Source organism: Oryx dammah, unplaced genomic scaffold (genome assembly GCF_014754425.2).
Source record: "Oryx dammah isolate SB20612 unplaced genomic scaffold, SCBI_Odam_1.1 HiC_scaffold_13, whole genome shotgun sequence".
Classification (NCBI taxonomy): domain Eukaryota; kingdom Metazoa; phylum Chordata; class Mammalia; order Artiodactyla; family Bovidae; genus Oryx; species Oryx dammah.
Window position 1 is genome coordinate 21,332,280 of NW_024070197.1, and position 20,582 is coordinate 21,352,861.

The window sequence follows — 20,582 nt, forward strand, 5'->3', positions numbered from 1 at the left end:
CTTTGTGAAGTAATTGGTTTATGTTGTATTTGATGCTGTGGAAGCAGGAAGGAGGCTGTACACATGCTTGGGCATTCTGGAAATTGAAGACACTGGGGGGTAGAAAACAAGCAGCATTCTGTGATGGAAATGCCCTCACCTACCTGCCTAACCAGACCTTCCTCAGCTCTGGGCAGGTGACCATTTGGGCACATCAGCCAGGGAGGCACCCACAGGGCCACAGTACAGTCCCTTCCACAGACGGGGCTACACAGCTTCCTCTTCATTCCACAGACCCTTCCTCTGGGGTTGCTGGTGCCAGCACCCAATGACTGCTTTACAGGGCAAATCCAGAGACCAGAATATGTCACCGAAATGAGACAGGATGAACACCAGGACATAGAAATAGCAGAAATGTTTCTAGAATGCACATGCTGTTTTCCAAAAGCATCTAGCTTTATTCTGCATGAAAACTACAGACAAAGGGATCCCTGAGGTGCTGTGGAGCTGAGAAGGCCAAGCAGTGGTGGGAGTCCAGCCAGAGCCTGGCCTGGCCCCTGCCTTAGTCTGATGGGCCCACCCACTGGGGAGGGGCCCCAGAGAAAAGTCTCTGCAGAGCCCCCAAGCCTACGTGACAGGTGACCTGGGCTCAAGTCACCCAAAGTATCCTGTGGCCATCAGCCATCCTCATCTGGGCTGCTCTCCCTTGACAGTGAGACCTCCCCTTCTGATGACTGTGAGGCCTCTGTTGACAAGTCTGTCGCATTCATCCGGCAGAACACACATTTGGTGACTGTTTCAGAAAAGATGTCACTTTCGTAGATGGAGAAAGGACTGTCACATTCTTCACACTGACATGAAATATTTTAAAAGAGTAGAAAGGAGATGCTGATCAGAGGAGGTCGAGGCATACAGTTTAGAATTCTTCCCCCTGATCCAACCACCTGGGGCCGGGCCAAGGCAAGAGCTGCCTCTCCTCTCTGGGGTCTCTAAGCCCACAAGGATGGAAACTGCAGGCCACTGAGAGAGAATAAACTCAGGCTTTCCCCTCTCTTCCCTCACAAAAGCTACACAGGTCCTGCCAACTCATGTCCCGGGCTGTGGGGTCCCAGCAGTGGGTGAGAGGGAGGGGGGAAGTGGAATGGCAATGGCAAGGACTGGGGATGGGGGTCTCAACTATCACCCTCTGCTCTGTGCAGAGCGAAACTGCAGAGCCAAGAGGTATCCTAACTACCTGACATCCCAGGGACAGCTTGCTTTTGAGCATCAAGTAGGCAAGACTTCTGAACAAAGCAGGAACATGATAAAGATGCTGAACGTCCTCCTCTGTCTCAGCCTGTTGCTGGTACAGTGGCACGGCTCGCTTGTCACATTTTCCCACCAACAAGTGAGCAGCACCATGGGATGGGCTCTTGGGCCATGAACAGAGGTCTCTCAGAGGGTCCCACCATAGCACGGTACCCTGAGACCAGCCCGCAGGTGGCAAGCCTCCACCCTGGCTCTCCAAGCCCCTATGCTTTGTTACCCTGGCCCTGTCTAGGGCCCCAAAGCCTGCAGGGGAGGTGGGGCAAACCCCACCCAGGGTAGGTCCTCTGGGAAACCTGGCCTCCGGGATTTCTCACATTGATTCAGAGCAAGTCAAATGCAGCAAGCTCATCTTTGCTACAGCTTCAAGTTCAGTTCAGTTCAGTCGCTCAGTCATGTCCGACTCTTTGCCACCCCATGAATCACAGCACGCAAGGCCTCCCTGTCCATCACCAACTCCCAGAGTTCACCCAAACTCATGTCCATCGAGTCGGTGATGCCATCCAGCCATCTCATCCTCTGTCGTCCCCTTCTCCTGCCCTCAATCCCTCCCAGCATCAGGGTCTTTTCCAATGAGTCAACTCTTTGCATCAGGTGGCCAAAGTATTGGAGCTTCAGCTTCAACATCAGTCCTTCCAATGCACACCCAGGACTGATCTCCTTTAGAATGGACTGATTGGATCTCCTTGTAGTCCAAGGGACTCTCAAGAGTCTTTTCCAACGCCACAGTTCAAAAGCATCAATTCTTTGGTGCTCAGCTTTCTTCACAGTCCAACTCTCACATCCATACATGACTACTGGAAAAACCATAGTCTTGACTAAACAGACCTTTGTTGGCAAAGTAATATCTCTGCTTTTTAATATGCTATCTAGGTTGGTCATAACTTTCCTTCCAAGGAGTAAGTGTCTTTTAATTTCATGGCTGCAATCACCATCTGCAGTGATTTTGGAGCCCCCCAAAATAAAATCTGACGCTGTTTCCACTGTTTCCCCATCTGTTTCCCATGAAGTGATGGGACCAGATACCATAATCTTCGTTTTCTGAATGTTGAGCTTTAAGCCAACTTTTTCACTCTCCTCTCACTGTAATCAAGAGGCTTTTTAGTTCTTCTTCACTTTCTGCCATAAGGGTGGTGTCGTCTGCATATCTGAGGTTATTGATATTTCTCCCGGCAATCTTGATTCCAGCTTGTGCTTCTTCCAGCCCAGCGTTTCTCATGATGTACTCTGCATATAAGTTAAATAAGCAGGGTGACAATTCGCAGCCTTGACGTGCAGCTTCAAGTTTCTTTCTTTCCTTCCTTTCACAAGAAAGAAATGTATTTGATCCTTTACCTACCTTATTCTATAACATAATTCCCCACGACCCAAGCCCAGGACAGCAGGGCTCAGAGGAGGCAGTCCCTGGATCCCGCCCTGGTGGCAGGTGGAGACACAAGCACTGCTCTGTGGCCAGTCAGCTTCCAGGGCCTAAGGGCCAACATGGCTGCAAAGACCATGAGGATCAGCTGGCCACAAAGAAGTGGTTCCATGGGGGACCCACCCATCACCCCCCTGCCCCCAGTGCCATTCCCCAATTGCTGTTGTTGTTCCATCACTCAGTCATGTCCAACTCTTTGCAACCCCACGGACTGCAGCATGCCAGGCCTCCCTGTCCTTCACTATCTCCCCAAATTTGCTCAAACTCATGTCCATCGAGTCAGTGATGCCATCCAACTATCTCATCCTCTGTCAACCCCTTCTCCTCTTGACTTCAATCTTTCCCAGCATCAGAGTCTTTTCTAATGAGTCAGCTCTTCGCATCAGGTGGCCAAAGTATTGGAGCTTCAGCTTCAGCATCAGTCCTTCCAATGAATTTTCAGGACTGATTTCCTTTAGGATAGACTGATTTGATCTCCTTGCAATCCAAGGGACTCTCAAGAGTCTTCTCCAAAGCACAGTTCAAAAGTGTTCATTCTTCAGCACTCAGCCAATTAGCCATCCCCAGAAGCGGTAGCTACCAGCTGGGCGACCTTCTGAACAGAGATAAACCTGGGGGATTCCAGGATTCACAAGGGCCCACAGGGACTCCTCAGCTTCGTGAAGGGGTAGCCAGGTGCCTGCACTGCAAGGCCCTAGCAGGCACTGGCCTCCACTGCCCGGGGCTCGTCCTGGCTACACCTGGTGAAACAGCTGTGCCCACCATGATCATCCACCAGAGAACTGGGACTTGAGTTCCATCCATGGGAAACGGGGCTCTGGGGACCTGGCCAGGGTTCTGCTGACGGAGCTTAGGAGGCCCACACGGAGTCCAGCTGTGTGCCAGCCATTCCTCCAGGATGTCCTCGGGCCTCATCTCCTCCCACTCATTCCATTCTTCAGCACCAGGCTCAGTCCTGCCTCAGGGTCTCCACATGGGCTGTTCCCTCTGCTGGGATGTTCTTCCCCTAAAACAGCTTCACAGCTCAGAGCTCACTCCCTCTCTACCTTCAAATCTTTGAACAAATGTCACCTTCTCAATGAGACCTCTCCTGACCCCCATTTAGAATGGCATACCACCAGCCCTCCCATTTCCCTTCCTTTTATTTTCCTCCAAAGTGCCTATGACCATGTGACTTACTACATACATTTCTTATTTCTTTATTCATTGTTTATCTCCCCTTTTAGAAATGTAAGCTCCCTCAGGGCAAAAATTTCAGTCTATTTGTTCATAGTTTTACCCCCAGTTGTCCAAGAAATATTTGTACAAAAAATAAATCAATTTGTAGAGAGAATTAATAAAAGCCTTCATTTGGCTTTGTTTTACCCAATACCAACCTGTTTCACCTTTAAGCCCCGGGTCTTTTTGTGCTCAGTTACCAAGGGAATTTGGTCAATTTCTTCAATATTCCATAGCCTCACAGTCCTATCCTAAAACAAGTTAAACAAGAAACCAGCAGTCACAAAATGGGCTCATTAGGCTGGGGCAACCCAGGGAGGTGTGTGGCATCCGGGTTACATGCAGAGAACTTCCACCTGCAGAGTGACAGAGTTGGGGTGACCAACTGTCCCAGTTTGTCTAGCACTGTCCTAGCCTTAGCACTGGAAGTCCCACATCCCCAAGAGTGGAAACAAACAAGATGTCCCTGAATAAGAGAATAGAGAAATTGTAGTTCATTTATGTGACGGACTATTATTCAGTGAGAAAAAATAGAAGAGAGCTGTCAAGTCACCAAAGAGAGGAGCCTTAAATACATATTTCTAAATGAAAGAAACCACCTCTGAAAAGGCTACATACTATATGATTCCAACTACATAAGATTATGCGAAAGGCAAAAATATGGAGCCAGTAAACAGGCCCATGATTGCCAGGGGTTCTGGGGAAGAAGGGGAGGGGTGAACAGGTATAGCACAAGAAGTTTTGAGTTTTTAGGACAGTGAAATTGTTCTGTATGATATTGTGATGGTGATAACATGATGTGATTTTGGCAAAACCCACACCACACAACATCCACTGGATCATCAAAAAAGCAAGAGAGTTCCAGAAAAACATCTATTTCTGCTTTATAGACTATGACAAAGCCTTTGACTGTGTGGGTTACAATAAACTGTGGAAAATTCTGAAAGAGATGGGAATACCAGACCACTTGACCTGCCTCTTGAGAAATCTGTATGCAGGTCAGGAAGCAACAGTTAGAACTGGACATAGAACAACAAACTGGTTCCAAATAGGAAAAGGAGTACATCAAGGCTGTATATTGTCACCCTGCTTATTTAACTTATATGCAGAGTACATTATGAGAAACGCTGGGCTGGAAGAATCACAAGCTGGAATCAAGATTGCCAGGAGAAATATCAATAACCTCAGATATGCAGATGACACCACCCTTATGGCAGAAAGTGAAGAAGAACTAAAGAGCCTCTTGATGAAAGTGAAAGAGGAGAGTGAAAAAGCTGGCTTCAAGCTCAACATTCAGAAAACAAAGATCATGGCATCTGGTCCCATCACTTCATGGGAAATAGATGGGGAAACAGTGAAAACAGTGTCAGACTTTATTTTTGGGGGGCTCCAAAATCACTGCAGATGGTGACTGAAGCCATGAAATTAAAAGATGCTTACTCCTTGGAAGGAAAGTTATGACCAATCTAGATAGCATATTAAAAAGCAGAGACATTACTTTGCCAACAAAGGTCCGTCTAGTCAAGGCTATGGTTTTTCCAGTGGTCATGTATGGATGTGAGTGTTGGACTGTGAAGAAAGCTGAGGGCGAAGAATTGATGCTTTTGAACTGTGGTGTTGGAGAAGACTCTTGAGAGTCCCTTGGACTGCAAGGAGATCCAGCCAGTCCATTCTAAAGGAGATCAGTCCTGGGTGTTCATTGGAGGGACTGATGTTGAAGCTGAAGCTCCAATACTTTGGCCACCTGGTGCGAAGAGCTGACTCATTTGAAAAGACCCTGATGCTGGGAAAGATTGAGGGCAGGAGGAGAAGGGGACAACAGAGGATGAGAGAGTTGGATGGCATCACCAACTCAATGGATATGTGTTTGGGTGGACTCCAGGAGTTGGCGATGGACAGGGAGGCCTGGTGTTCTGTGGTTCATGAGGTTGCAAAGAGTCAGACATGACTGAGCGACTGAACTGGACTGGACACAACATAAAGTGTGAAACTTAAACCATGGACGTTAATTCATAATTATGTATCAATATTGGTTCATTAATGGTGATAAATATACCACACTTAATGCAAGGTATTAATAATACTGGCAACTGGAGAGTAGGGCTATAATATAACTCTGTATGATTTGCTCAATTTTTATATAAACCTAAAGTAAAGTCGCTCAGTCGTGTCCAACTCTTTGCGACCCCATGGACTGTAGCCCACCAGGCTCCTCTGTCCATGAGATTCTCCAGGCAAGGATACTGGAGTGGGTTGCCATTTCCTTCTCCAGGGGATCTTCCCAACCCAGGGATAGAACCCAGGTCTCCTGCATTGCAGGCAGATGCTTTAACCTCTGAGCCAACAGGGAAGCCTATATAAACCTAAAACTGCTCAAAAAAATAAAATCGATTTTTAAGAAAGAGTTCTACGCTCCTTAAAAACTGGTCACTGAACTAATTTGGGAATACCACTCAGATCCATTGTGTCATCATTTCTTTGATTATGAAACTGAATGTGGTCGGCAAAACAATGTTCTCCCGCAACCCTACCCCTGGAGAAGGCAATGGCACCCCACTCCAGTACTCTTGCCTGGAAAATCCCATGGACAGAGGAGCCTGGTGGGCGGCAGTCCATGAGGTCGTTAAGAGTCGCACACAACTGAGTGACTTCACTCTGACTTTTCACTTTCATGCATTAGAGAAGGAAATGGCAACCCACTCCAGTATTTTTGCCTGGAGAATCCCAAGGACGGGAGACCCTGGTGGGCTGCCATCTATGGGGTCGCACAGAGTCGGACACGACTGAAGCCGGACGACTTAGCAGCAGCAGCAGCAGCAGCAACCCCACCCCCACCCCCAAAGAAGTCCACATCTTAATCCCCCAAACCTGGGAGTACGATAGATTTCATGACAGCAGGGAATTAAGGCTGCAGAGGGAATTAAGGGTGCTAAGCAGATGATCTTAAAATAGGTAGATTATTCTGGGTTATCCATATGGGCCCAAAATAACCACAAAGTTTTCCAAAAGTGGAAATTCTAGTCAGAGGAGTAAGTAACAACTGAAGAAAGGCACAGAGAGATACAATGTTGCTGGCTTTGAGGACTGAAGAATGGGCCACAAACCAGGGAATGTGACTGGCTTCTAGAAGCTGGAAAGGGCAAAGAAGTGGATTATTGCCTAGAGCCTCCAGCAGGGAATACAATCCTATTGACATGTTGATTTTATCCCCGTGAGAACTTGGCATACTTCTCTCTTCCAGAGCTCTCAGATATTAAATGTATGTTAAGTGGTGAAGTCCATGGTTATTTACTACGGCATGCTGAGTCATGTTACATCTTCAGACTCTGCACTTGCAAGTAAATATCCTGTGGGGAAACAAAAGGAGAAAGTTTGGTGACATACACGCTGGCCCTTACGGTGCAGAGCTCAGATTTTACCAACAGCCATGCCCGCTACAGCAGGGGTCCTCAAACCCTGGGCCATGGTACTGGTCCGTGGCCTGCTGGAACTGGTCTGCACAGCAGGAGGTGCGTGGCAGGCCGGCCAGCGAAGCCTCATATGTTTACAGCTGCTCCCCATCACTGGAACTCCATCTTCTCTCAGATCAGTGGTGGCTTTAGATTCTCAGAGGCACAAAAATCCTACAGTGAACTGCACAGGTGAGGGATGTAGGTTGCACACTCCTTATGAGAATGCAATGTCTGATGATCTGGTCTGCATTATGGTGAGTGTATAATTATTTCATTATAGATCACAATGTAATAACAATAGAAATAAAGTACACAATCAATGTAATATGCGTGGATCATCCTGAAACCATCCCCCACTCCAGTCCATGGGTAAATTGTCTTCCATGAAAGCAGTCCCTGGTGCCGAAAAGGTTAGGGACCTCTGGTCTGCAATATATTGAGTAATTTGTCCAGCTATGACTATGACAACAATGAAAAAGCTCCTCCTAGCTCTTAGACACTTGATTCAAAATGTGGGGTTTCATATTATCTTCATTTCTATAAAGATTTTAATGAAACTGTAGAAAATATAAAACAGAAACATGTTGACGTCTTACACAAATACAAACCAGATGCTGCTCATCTATCTACATATTCCTCAGACATGTACATATTCCTACAAATTCCCAAAATGTGAATTTTGGGAAATTCCATTTCATTTATTAACTTACCAAAATAAATGAAAATATCCTACCAGTTAAAGGGCCTGCACATCCTACAAAGGAATCTTATTTGCTTACCTGTGGTGTTGGGCCTCTCCCAAGCTTCAACTTTCTCAAAATGTGCAGAAGCACTTAATACTAACAAAAACGGAGGTTTTACAGGAATGGAAGAAGATATCATCCTTAAACATATGCCTACAAGATGGCTATTATCATTGCTGGTCATAGAAAGGATGTTAAAATGTTAGCCTACCATAAAATCACATATTTTAAGTATGAGACAAGTTAATCCTAAAGGAAATCAATCTTGAATCTTCATTGGAAGGACTGATGCTGAAGCTTCAAACCTTTCGCCACCTGATGCGAAGAGCCAACTCATTAGAAAAGACCCTGGTGCTCAGGAAGATTGAGGGCAGGAGGAGAAGGGGTTGACAGAGGACGAGATGGTTGGATGGCATCACTGACTCAATGGACATGAGCCTGAGCAGGAGATGAAGGACAGGGAGTCCTGGCGTGCTGCAGTCCATGGTTTGCAACAAGTCAGACATGACTGAGCGACTGAACAGCAACAACACAGTAGCCAAAACAATATGGTGTGTGCTAGTCACTCAGTTGTGTCCAGCTCGTTGCAGCCCCATGGACTGTAGCCCGCCAGGTTCCTCCGTCCATGGGATTCTCCAGGCAAGAATACCGGAGTGGGTTGCCATTTCCTTCTCCAAAACAATACAGTGCTAGCATAAAAATAGAGCCCAGAAATAAACCCTCACTTATACAGTGAATAATCTGACGAGGAAACCAAGACTACTCAATAAGCAAAGAGTATCTCTTCAAAAGTAATGCTGGGAATCCCACTCCTAGGCATATACCCTGAGGAAGTCAAAACTGAAAAAGACACATGTATCGCATTGTTCACTGCAGCACTATTTACAACAGCTAGAACATGGAAGCACCCTAGGTGTCCACCAACAGATGAATGGATAAAGAAGCTGTGATACGTATACACAATGGAATATTACTAGCCATAAAAAGGAACGCATTTGAATCAGCTCTAATGAGGTGAATGAACCTAGAGCCTATTGTACAGAGTGATGTAAGTCAGAAAGAGAAAGATAAATATCATATACTAATGCATATATACAGAATCTAGAAAGATGGTATCGAAGAGTTTATTTGCAGGGCAACAATGGAGAAACAGACATAGAGACCAGACTTATGGTCTTGAGGAGAGGGGAGGAGAGGGTGAGATGTATGGAGAGAGTAACAAGGAAACTTACATTACCATATATAAAATAGATAGTCAATGGGAATTTGCTGTATGTCTCAGGAAACTCAAACAGGGGCTATGGCCAACCTAGAGGGGTGGGGTGGGAAGGGAGATGGGAGGGAGGTTCAAGAGGGAGGGGTCATATGTATACCTATGGCTGATTCATGTGAGGCTTGACAGAAAACAAAATTCTGTAAAGCAATTATCCTTTAATTAAAAAATAAATAAATGTTTAAAAAGAAAATGATTTTTTAAATATAAATTTATTTGTTTTAATTGGAGGCTAATTACTTTACAATATTGTAGTGGTTTTGCCATACATTGACATGAATCAGCCATGGTTGTACATGTATTCCCCATCCTGAACCCCCCTCCCACCTCCCTCCCCATCCCATCCCTCAGGGTCATCCCAGTGCACCAGCCCTGAGCACCCTGTCTCATGCATCGAACCTGGACTGGTGATTCGTTTCACATATGATAATATACATGTTTCAATGCCATTCTCCCTAATCATCCCACCCTCGCCCTTTCCCACAAAAAAGGGGTGCTGAGAGAACTAGATAACCACATAGAGAAGAATGAAATTGGACCCTTACCTATACAGCTCAAAAAGAAATTAACTCATATGAATTAAAGATTTAAACATAAGCCCTGAAACCATAAAGAGAAAATATTTATATTCAAAACTTATAAAAAACTCACAGAATTCAATAACAATAGCAATAAAAGAGAAACTGAATAAACAATTTTCCGAAAAAGACTTACAAATGACCAACAGGCACATGTGTGCTCAGCATCACTAATTATTAAGGAAATGTAAATCAAAACCACAATGAGATCACCTTACTGTTAAAATGGCTATATCAAAAAGTTAAGTGCCGGTGAGAACATGGAGACAAGCGAACTCTTGTGAACTGTAGGGTGCAAGGTAAATTGGTATAGGCACTATGGAAAAAAGTGTTGGAGGAGCCTCAAAAAAAAAAAATTTGAGAATTGAACTAACACATGATCCAGGAATCCCTCTTCTGGGTGTATATCCAGAGGAAATAAAAACAGACTCTCAAAGAGATATCTGCACCCCCATGTTCATTGCAGTGTCACTCATAATAACCAAGGTATAAAAACAAGCTAAACACTCAACAGTGAATGAATGGATAAAGCAGACGTAGTATATATGTGTGTGTGTGTGTGTGTGTGTGTATACGATATTATTAGGCCATGAGAAATGAGGAAATTCCACCATTTGTGACAAGGATGAACATTGAGGGCATTATGCTAAATGAAATAAGTCAGACAGAAAAAGACAAGTATTGTGTGATCTCAATGATATGTGGAATCTTGAAAAAAAAAAAAGAAAGAAATTTATAAAAACAGAGAGTAGAGTAGTGGTTACCAGAGGCTGGGAGGGGACAGGAGGAAAATGGAGAGCTATTTGGGTCAAAGGATACAGACTTTCAATTGTAAGATTAACAAGTTCTGGGGCTCTAATGTACAGCATGGTGATTACAGATAATAACCCTGTATAATATATTTGAAATTTGCTAACAGAGTAGATCTTAAATGTTCTTGTTACAAAAATAGAAATGCTAATTATATGACGTGGTAGAGCTCGGCTATGGTGGTAAGAGAGCTTCCCTGGTGGTTCCAACAGTAAAGAATCCGCCTGCAAAACAAGGAGACCGGGGTTTGATCTCTTGGTTGGGAAGATCTCCCGGAGAAGGAAATGGCTACCCACTCCAGTATTCTTGCCTGGAAATTTCCATGGACGGAGGAGGAACCTGGCAGACTACAGTCCATGGACTTGCAAAGAGTCAGACACAACTGAGCAACTAACAACTGGGCTTCCCCGCTGGCTCAGTGGTAAAGAATCTGCTTGCAATGCATGGAGACCTGGGTTTGATACCTGGCTCGGGAAGACCCCCTGGAGGAAGGTACGGCAACCCACTCCAGTATTCTTGCCTGGAGAATCCCATGGACAGAGAGGCCTGGTGGGCTACAGCCCATAGGTTCGCAAAAAGTGGGACATGATTGAATCAACTTAGCACAGCACAAATGGTGGCAAGCATTTGCAATACATATGTGCATCAAATCACACCTTGTACCTCTTAATCTGACATGATGTTACATGTCAATTATATCTCAAAAAGCTGGAAAAGATAAATACATAAAGTATCTGTCTAAACAATCTTATTGTATTTATATTCTCTTTTTAAAAAGTTTTACATTTCTATATCTTAAAAATGTACAATAATATAGCCTGTAAAATTTAACTAATCAATAAAGGGACTTCCCTGGTGGTCCAGTGGTTAAGACTTTGCCTTCCAATGCAAGGAGTGTAGGTTTGATCCCAGGTCAGGGAAGCTAAGATCCCATATGCCTTGCAGCCAAAAATACCAAAACATAATACAGAAATAATATTGTAACAAATTCAATACAGATTTTTTTAATGATCCACATAAAAACTTAAAATTTTTTTAATAACCAATAAAGTCTTTTTTTAAGTCAAAATAAATTGCTATATCAAAGGACAGAAAGAAATATTACAAAGCATATTTTTCTTAACCATATTTGCTTAATTATCCTATTATTGGTTACTACTAATACTGTTATTGACTAGTTCTAGTGTTATTTTGTTTAAATAATTGTATTTATGTGACAGAAAAGTAAATAATTTTAAAACAAATACTCATTTTTACTTTTTCTAGCTTTATTGTGATATAATTGACATAATCATTTTTCATATTTTTATGCTAAAGTAACAATACATTGGCATAAAGTTTTTATTATGTATTATATTATTGTTTTGTTTTTTTTAAATCAGGTGTTGCAGTATCCTGCATTGGCTCTCTAACAAGTTGATCATGGCAGGCAGGGTCTTGTCCACGTTTTTATACACTTAGAAACCCCCAGTCTAGAGAATGAGATGATTCTAATTAAGGTTCTCTGATGCTCACTCATGGAGGACAGCCCTCAGGATGTCCCAGGCTGGCCATTATGTGCCCTTGGCATGGGACTCAAAGGATGCAGAGAGTAGAGAGGGAAGACCCTCCTGGAACCTCAGAGTGATCTGCTTATGCACAAGCTGACCCCTTTCCCTCCAAAGCCCCCAGTTGGCTCCATCATTTGCCAGTCTGAACAGGCTCTTGCTCCAACAAAGTTCAAGTAACGATGGTACAAAGAAATACCTGGCAACTTCTCACTTGAGCAAATGGAAAGACCCAGTTTCCACATTTTCAGGCAGCTCCTTGGATGGGGACAGCCTGGCCAGGTGTGGCTTTCAGATTGAAATGCTCAGGAATCTTACTGGACAGTACATTTCTGCTAACAACAATTCTCACCAATGTAATAGAGATTTTAAGTCACTCAAAGGTTGGCCACTTTTACCTTTGAAGCAGAAAGGATCCATTTCTTGTTGTTGCTAATGGAAACATCCATCACCCAGTCATTATGGCCCTGAAGAAAAGTAGAGTTTTAAGAGGACTGGAGGGAAAAAAAAACCTTTGAAAGAACAATAAGAACTGAAAAACAAAGTCAAGAATTCAACATTGCTTGGTTTTGAAAGCAGCTAATTGTGTGTCCCTGGTTTCACCCACGACATAAGGTGGAGTACAAAGTGTAAAGGTTTGTGACTCATGTGTATCTCACAGCACCATATGTGTTTTTTTTAATAGTAACACAATGGGAAAAAAATTATATTCTCAGCTGGTCACAGAGCACATTTTGCAGTTTTTTGTCTGCTTTCTTTGTTCTAGGAAATATCACTCAGTGGTCCTATTGCTAAGGGAGCATTTGGCTTCAAGTAACTGCAAATCTACCCACTGTGACTTAAGTACATGGGTTAATTTCCTCCAGTAAATGGAGTTTAGAGGAGATAAATACTTGCTGGTTCAGACACTTAATGATGTTGGAGCTCCATGTCAGCATCTTTTTCATTCTTTGGTCTTTCGCAAATGGAAAGAGGTGGATGGTAAGGTATGGTAAGAAGAAAAGAAGTAAGAGTTAGATTAAACTGCTGTGCATTTAACAACAGGGCAGGAATTTGAGGGTGAAATAATAGAGAGAGGAGAGAAGGGGAAAAGGAGAGAAGAATGACCTGGAGGGAGCACAAAGGGACTTTTAACCACAGTGAGGTTGAACATTTATGTGCTATGATGTAAACTTCCCTGGCCTCTCCAAACACACAGAGAAGAGGGGGACACAGAACAGCCCTGGGCATCTCTTGCATTCACACCCAAAGGTGGCCATGCGATCACAAGACCAAGGAGTGTGCAAAAATCTTGGCATGGGGGCAACTGGAACAGAGGCACCAATTCTGGAACTGCCTACCCTCTGGATTCTTGCTGTGCTGGATAATCCTTCTCCATATCACAAAGCCACTTGGAGTTGAGTCTCCTCTAACTTGCAGCCAAAAGCACCCAGTTGACACCCACCATTCTGGAGCTCACAGCTGTCTGTGCATGTCTCATGATGACATTCATTCCTCTGTATGGGGATTCCTGCCGTTTGCAGACACAGCCCCTACTCAGGGTTTTTGCCTTTACTGCCCCACTTTCCTGGAACGCCTTTCCCCAAGATCCTCACTCATCCAGTCTCTCCTTGCCCTCCAGTTCTCAGCTCAAATGCCACCTTCTCCGAGAGGCCCTCCTGGCCCACCCACTATGGATTAATCCCTGAGATCTATTACATCACCCTGTTGTGGGTTCTCTGTGTCGCTCATCACTGTTGAGGATGTGTTTGCTGTTTTTCTTGTCTGTCATTCCCCACAGAGGTGTCAGTTCCATTGGGAATATTTAGTTCTGTCTCATTGTTGTATCCCCAGCACCCAATATGAAATGACTAAAGAATGAAGCTCAGGGACTTCCCTGGTGGTCCAGTGGTTAAGACTCCACATTCCCTGTGCTGGGGACCCAGTTCAATCCCGCTCAGGGAACTAAATCTCACATGTCACAACTAAAGATCCAGCATACTTAACTATTTCCTTGTATGTGCTGAGTCGTGTCTGACTCTTTTGCGATCCCATGGATTGTAGCCTGTCAGGCTCCTCTGTCCATGGAATTTTCCAGGTAAGAATACTGGAGTGGGTTGCCATTTCCTTCTCCAGGGGATCCTCCCAACTCAGGGATCAAACCCATGTCTTCTGCACTGACAGGAGGATTCTCTACCACTGTGCCACCTGGGAAGCCCAAAGATCCAGCATGCTGCAACTGAAAAAAAGATCCCATATGCTACAACTAAGACCTAGCACAGTCAAACAAAGAAATAAAATAAATATTTTTTTAAAAAAAAGAATGATGCTCAAATCTTCCATCTGATACTGGTACCTTCAAGGAGAGCTTCCGGTAGCCTTCTTCTACATCCCAAATAGCCACTGTCTTGTCGAACCCTCCAGACACGAGAAAAGAGGCTGGAACACAAATGAAAGCATCTCAGGGGGTAACCTTCCTCAGCCAACTGCTTCCTCCTCTGGTGAGGCCAAAGCAGGCTGAGGATGCATCTGTGAGGTGCCACTGTGGCTGAGGACATGCAACCCTCTTCCTGGTGTGACTCAAGAACCCCCAGTCAATTAGAGTTGGGCTTCCTTGGTGGCTCAGATGGTAAAGAATCTACCTGCAATGCAGAAGACCAGGTCCGATTCCTGGGTTGAGAAGATCCTCTGGAGAAAGGAATGGCAACCCACTCCAGTATTCTTGCCTGGAAAATCCCATGGACAGAGGAGCCTGGTGGGCTACAGTCCACGGGGTCGAAAAGAGTTGGACACGACTCAGCAACTAACACTTTCACTTTTTCTCAATGTTCATAGTAGTTATGCTCTACAAAGTCATCTCAAACCCTCACTGAATGACTAGCCATAGGGAAAATGTGGGGTTAAGTTCCTGTGAGCCTCTGGTCACAACATTTTCATCAGCCAGTCAATACTTAACTTTGTTTCCTGTCTGATTCTGTTTAAAGATGCCTTATTTAACACATACTGCTTATTTGTTAACATTGAATCCATAGCCACTGGCATTATAACTCATGCCTGAACAAAGCTTATCTAACTTGTGTTTCCCTGTAAAGCCCATCACAGGCTTCAGACAGTTAGGATCTTGGACAGTACTACAGCACTATGTTTGGGGGCCTCTTTAAACAGCAAAATCATAAACAAAAAGCACAAAATGGAAAAAAAAAGTGGAACTAAATAGATCTCAAAAAAGACATCTTATGATACGAGAACTGAAAGAAGGCAGAGGGTCACCTCATTCAATCTCAGTTGGGAACATGTCTATATGGCAAATCCGCTGCTGCTCTGCACGTATCCATGGATGGCTGCAAAAGTGCCATAAGTATTGATTTTAGGGTTACAAATAAACTTTACCCAGTAGGTAACTTCACAAATACAGAATCTGCAAATAGTGACGACTGACTATACACAACTCTGAAACCTAAATAGAAAGCCAAAGTCAGAAGCTGGTGGGATACCTCATAGGAGGGTCTGACTTACAGAGATGCTATTTCTGAAGAAGGAAACATGTCACAAGTCAGGCCCTGACTATGTGCGTATTGGTTGGGTAGCTTCCCGCCCTCAGCCCCTGTCACACAGAGCAAGCCCCACTCCCCACAAGGATTGGGGAGTACAACATTTTGGCTCCTGGATGTCAGGAACAGTCATGGCCCTCACTGAAGCCAGCTGCCCCTGGCTGTTTCCTGTCATTGTTCCTGGTCCCATATATGCCTCTTTATCTGGAAACGACTCCACAATGTCCCATGGGGAAACACTCCTCACCTATTCTCAGTGCCTCTGGTTCAGAAGGCACGACTCTGACCTCAAGCTCCAAGGATGGGTAAGTCTCCCAGGCCTGGCCAATCAGAGACTTCCATTCCCTGTGAAAGGGGCGGGTTCACAGATGGGCATGTGTCAACTGAACCAATGGGAGTCTTCCCTGGGACTTGTGTGGGTGCCATCAGAAAGAAGGTCTCTCTTCCTTCAGGACTGTCAATAGCCAGAACCGTTGTTGGCCTAGACCATCAGAGGCCATCTTTGCCTCTCTGAGAAGAAAGGTCAATGCAGAAGAGAAACTGAGCTGGGCGGGAGGTGGGGTGGGCAGAGTGGAAGAGTTGGCTTCTTGAGAGCATTGTCTGAGTGTCTGGATCCAGCTACTCCTGAAGGGAGATCAGCTCTTGGACTCCTCATTACAGAACTTAATAGATACTTTGTTGCCTTGGCTACATCAAGCTGAGTGTCTGTCACTTGCAAACTTGTGCATCTCTCTCTTGATTCTTGAGGAAAATAAATCCACCCTCTGCTGTGGGCATCATTGGAAAGCCTTTCTGTCCTAAGGAGGGTCCATGTGAATGGAACCTGAGGAGCTTGGCCCCAGCAGTCCCACGGTGTGGAATCCTTTGATGTGTTAATTACTCACTGTCTCTGGCAAAGTGGCAGGAGCTCACGCAACCTTCATGGCCCTGCATCAGAGTCACACAGGCTCCACGGTTTCGAAACTCCCCAGTATGGACATTCCATATTTTCAAGGTTTTGTCCCAGGAGCTTGTACACAGGAAATGGCCACTGAAGGTGAAACAACAGTTTGAGATGGCATTGTTATGTGCCCTGCAACACATATGAGAGGGTTCACACATTAGCACGTCACTCCTGGAGAATCCGGAGACATATTTAAAGTGGAGGTGAGTGGAATGGGCATTGGAGCTGAGGCCTTGTGACTTAATGGATATCACTTTTTGGATCACTGCCTACTATGATCCAAATATTAATTAATCTAACTATGTTACACTATTCCAGGAGGTCCCAATAATGGCAATATTGACCTTTTTGACTGGATAATTTTCTGTGGTAGGGGGATGTCCTATGCATTGTAGGATGTTTAGCAACATCCCTGGGCACTCCTTAGCACATGCTGGTAGCCTCCATACCCAACTGTGACAACCAAAAGAATGTCCCCCAGACACTGCCAAATGTCCACGGGGGCACAAAATTGACCCTGGCTGAGAACCACCACCCTATTCAGAGCTGCTTAAGGCTTCAGAAAAAAAGAGCAGGTGGAAACATTGTCTGTGATAGTTAATGGACTAATAGCCTTTCAGGTTTAAGGTGGGTCTCCTCTGCTCCCCACTTCCCCTCCTTTCTCTCACAGACAGGGGGGCATGGCTCCTTCCCCTCATCTTCACCACCCCTCTCTCACTCACTCCCCTTACTTCTCCTCACACCAAATGCTCTCTTTTTCCCTCTCCCTCTCTCCTTATCTGTCTTCAGTGCCACTAAAGCATATTTTAATGTTGGGCATTTAATTAATAAAGTTTGGGGCTATGTATTCTCAATTTTTAAATGTCTTTTTAAATTTTATTTATTTTTGGCCGTGTTGGGTCTTTGTTGCTTCGTGGGCTTTCTCTAGGTGTGGCGAGTGGGGGCCGCTCTCTAGTTGTGGTGTGAGGACTTCTCATTGCAGTGGCTTCTCCTGTTGCAGAGAATGGGCTCCAGGTGAGTGGGTTTCAGAAGTTGTGGTATGTAGGCTCAACAGTTGCGGTTTCTGGGCTCTAGAGTACAAGCTCAACAGCTGTAGCACACAGGCTTCGTTGCTCCACAGCATCTGGAGTCTGCTGGGATCAGAGACCTAACCCATGGCTTCTGCACTGGCAGGCAGATTATTTACCACTGAGCCACCAGGGAAGCCCAAACTATCTTATCTTTTAGGAAAAAAAAATTGTCAGAATTCTGCTTTCTGTTTTCATGATCCTCAAAGTATTTTCCCTATGATTCTCATCTCCTGTAACAAATAGGGTTTTCAATCTAAACTATAAACATAATTGAGCATCTCTGAGTAGCCTGGATTATAATATCAATTCAAACTGAAGAAGAGGTTGAATAAATTGTTTTCTAGCACCCAAGTCAGAGTTTTAGACTCTGTGTGGGTTCTTTGAAGTATACAAACTGAGTAGGATCAAAGGAGAAGAAATGTCAGCTTCTCAGGGGTCTCCAGGCTTAAAATGTCCAAGTCCCAGTGCCTGGTGGGGTAAGAACCATCCCAGCATTTACTGGAGGCAAATAGCAAGCCCTCCTCTGAATCCAAAAATTGTCACTGAGGTTTAAACCAAGGGTCTCTACTCCAGGATGGGACTCTCATTTCAGATAAGTTCTGTGTATCATAAAAGACCATTTTACTTAGTACAAAAGTTTGGGGAAAGTGTTTGTGTTGCCCTTGCAGTTCTGGACAAGACGGAGTCAAGGCACTGCTCCCCATTCCTCCTGTTAAGCACAGCTACGAACCTTGGCCACAGGACTGGAAAAGGTCAGCTTTCATTCCAATCCCAAAGAAAGGCAATGCCAAAGAATGCTCAAACTACCGCACAATTGCACTCATCTCATACACTAGTAAAGTAATGCTCAAAATTCTCCAAGCCAGGCTTCAGCAATATGTGAACGTGAACTCCCAGATGTTCAAGCTGGTTTTAGAAAAGGCAGAGGAACCAACATCTGCTGGATCATCAAAACAGCAAGAGAGTTCCAGGAAAACATCTATTTCTGCTTTATTGACTATGACAAAGCCTTTGACTGTGTGGATCACAATAAACTGTGGAAAACTCTGAAAGAGATGGGAATACCAGACCACCTGACCTGCCTCTTGAGAAACCTATATGCAGGTCAGGAAGCAACAGTTAGAACTGGACATGGAACAACAGACTGGTTCCAAATCGGGAAAGGAGTACATCAAGGCTGTATTTTGTCACCCTGCTTATTTAACTTATATGCAGAGTACATCATGAGAAACGCTGGGCTGGAAGAAGCACTAGCTGGAATCAAGATTGCCAGGAGAAATATCAATAACCTCAGATATGCAGATGACACCACCCTTATGGCAGAAAGTGAAGAAGAACTAAAGAGCCTCTTGATGAAAGTGAAAGAGGAGAGTGAAAAAGCTGGCTTAAAGCTCAACATTCAGAAAACGAAGATCATGGCATCTGGTCCCATCACTTCGTGGGAAATAGAGGGGGAAACAGTGGAAACAGTGTCAGACTTTATTTTTCTGGGCTCCAAAATCACTGCAGATGGTGATTGCAGCCATGAAATTAAAAGACACTTACTCCTTGGAAGAAAAGTTATGACCAACATAGATAGCATATTCAAAAGCAGAGACATTACTTTGCCAACAAAGGTCCGTCTAGTCAAGGCTATGGTTTTTCCTGTGGTCATGTATGAATGTGAGAGTTGGACTGGGAAGAAAGCTGAGTGCTGAAGATCTGATGCTTTCGAACTGTGGTGTTGGAGAAGACTCTTGAGAGTCCCTTGCACTGCAAGGAGATCCAGCCAGTCCATTCTGAAGGAGATCAGCCCTGGGATTTCTTTGGAAGGAATGATGCTAAAGCTTAAACTCCAATACTTTGGCTACCTCATGCGAAGAGTTGACTCATTGGAAAAGACCCTGATGCTGGGAGGGATTGGGGGCAGGAGGAAAAGGGGACGACAGAGGATAAGATGGCTGGATGGCATCCCTGACTCAATGGACGTGAGTCTGAGTAAACTCCGGGAGTTGGTGATGGACAGGGAGGCCTGGCGTGCTGCGATTCATGGGGTCGCAAAGAGTCGGACATGACTGAGCGACTGAACTGAACTGAACTGAAGAACCTTGGGCATTTATAGAGCAAATATAAAACTGTGAACAGTGGTGAAGAAAAGGCAGACTAGCTAAGGATCTTGGGACCCAAGGATGGCATGCTGTTGAGTACCTACAATTTTCTTTTTGCTTCTTATATCCTGAACTGAGTACTGGGGAAGGTGCAACCCCCAAAACAATGGGGACTGGATAAAAGGCTCCCAAGAAAAGCCTGTTCTTCCTAGCTAAAGAGATAGCCTAGTAAGACAGAAACCTTTAGACAATACCTGCCTTACTCCAACCAAAAACCTTAGGGAAAACTGCAATCCCATCCCCAGCACTGTCAGCAAAGGCTGAGAGGGAGTCTAGACGGCCACTCTTGCCAGGTTCTAATGAAGTAGCCTGCTAAAACATAAGATTTAAATAACATTAAGAGTCTCATAATACTCAAAATGTCCGAGATGAAACTGAAATTCACTCATCATACTAAGTAAGAGCCAGGAAAATCTCAACATGAATAAGAGAGTCAACAGATGCCAATACCTAGATAATACAGACATTAGAATTATCTGACAAGGATTTTTAAGCAGCCATCATAAAAATGCTCTAGGGCTTTCCCAGTGGCTCAGGGGTTAAGAATCTGCCTGCAGTACAGGAAGC

The 20,582-nt window shown here is 44.6% G+C and overlaps 1 protein-coding gene across 1 annotated transcript in view; it reads right to left on the reverse strand.

Moving 5' to 3' along the window:
- Window positions 1–656: 656 nt before the first annotated feature.
- WDR88 (WD repeat domain 88) overlaps window positions 657–20,582 on the reverse strand; it is a 49,777-nt gene continuing 29,851 nt past the window's right edge. The window contains exons 7-11 of the mRNA XM_040254114.1: window positions 16,740–16,927; window positions 14,661–14,743; window positions 12,724–12,792; window positions 4,081–4,173; window positions 657–830 (exon numbers count right to left, since the gene is read on the reverse strand). Of these exons, the coding sequence (XP_040110048.1) occupies window positions 657–830; window positions 4,081–4,173; window positions 12,724–12,792; window positions 14,661–14,743; window positions 16,740–16,927 (607 nt within the window). The remainder of the gene's footprint in view (window positions 831–4,080; window positions 4,174–12,723; window positions 12,793–14,660; window positions 14,744–16,739; window positions 16,928–20,582) is intronic.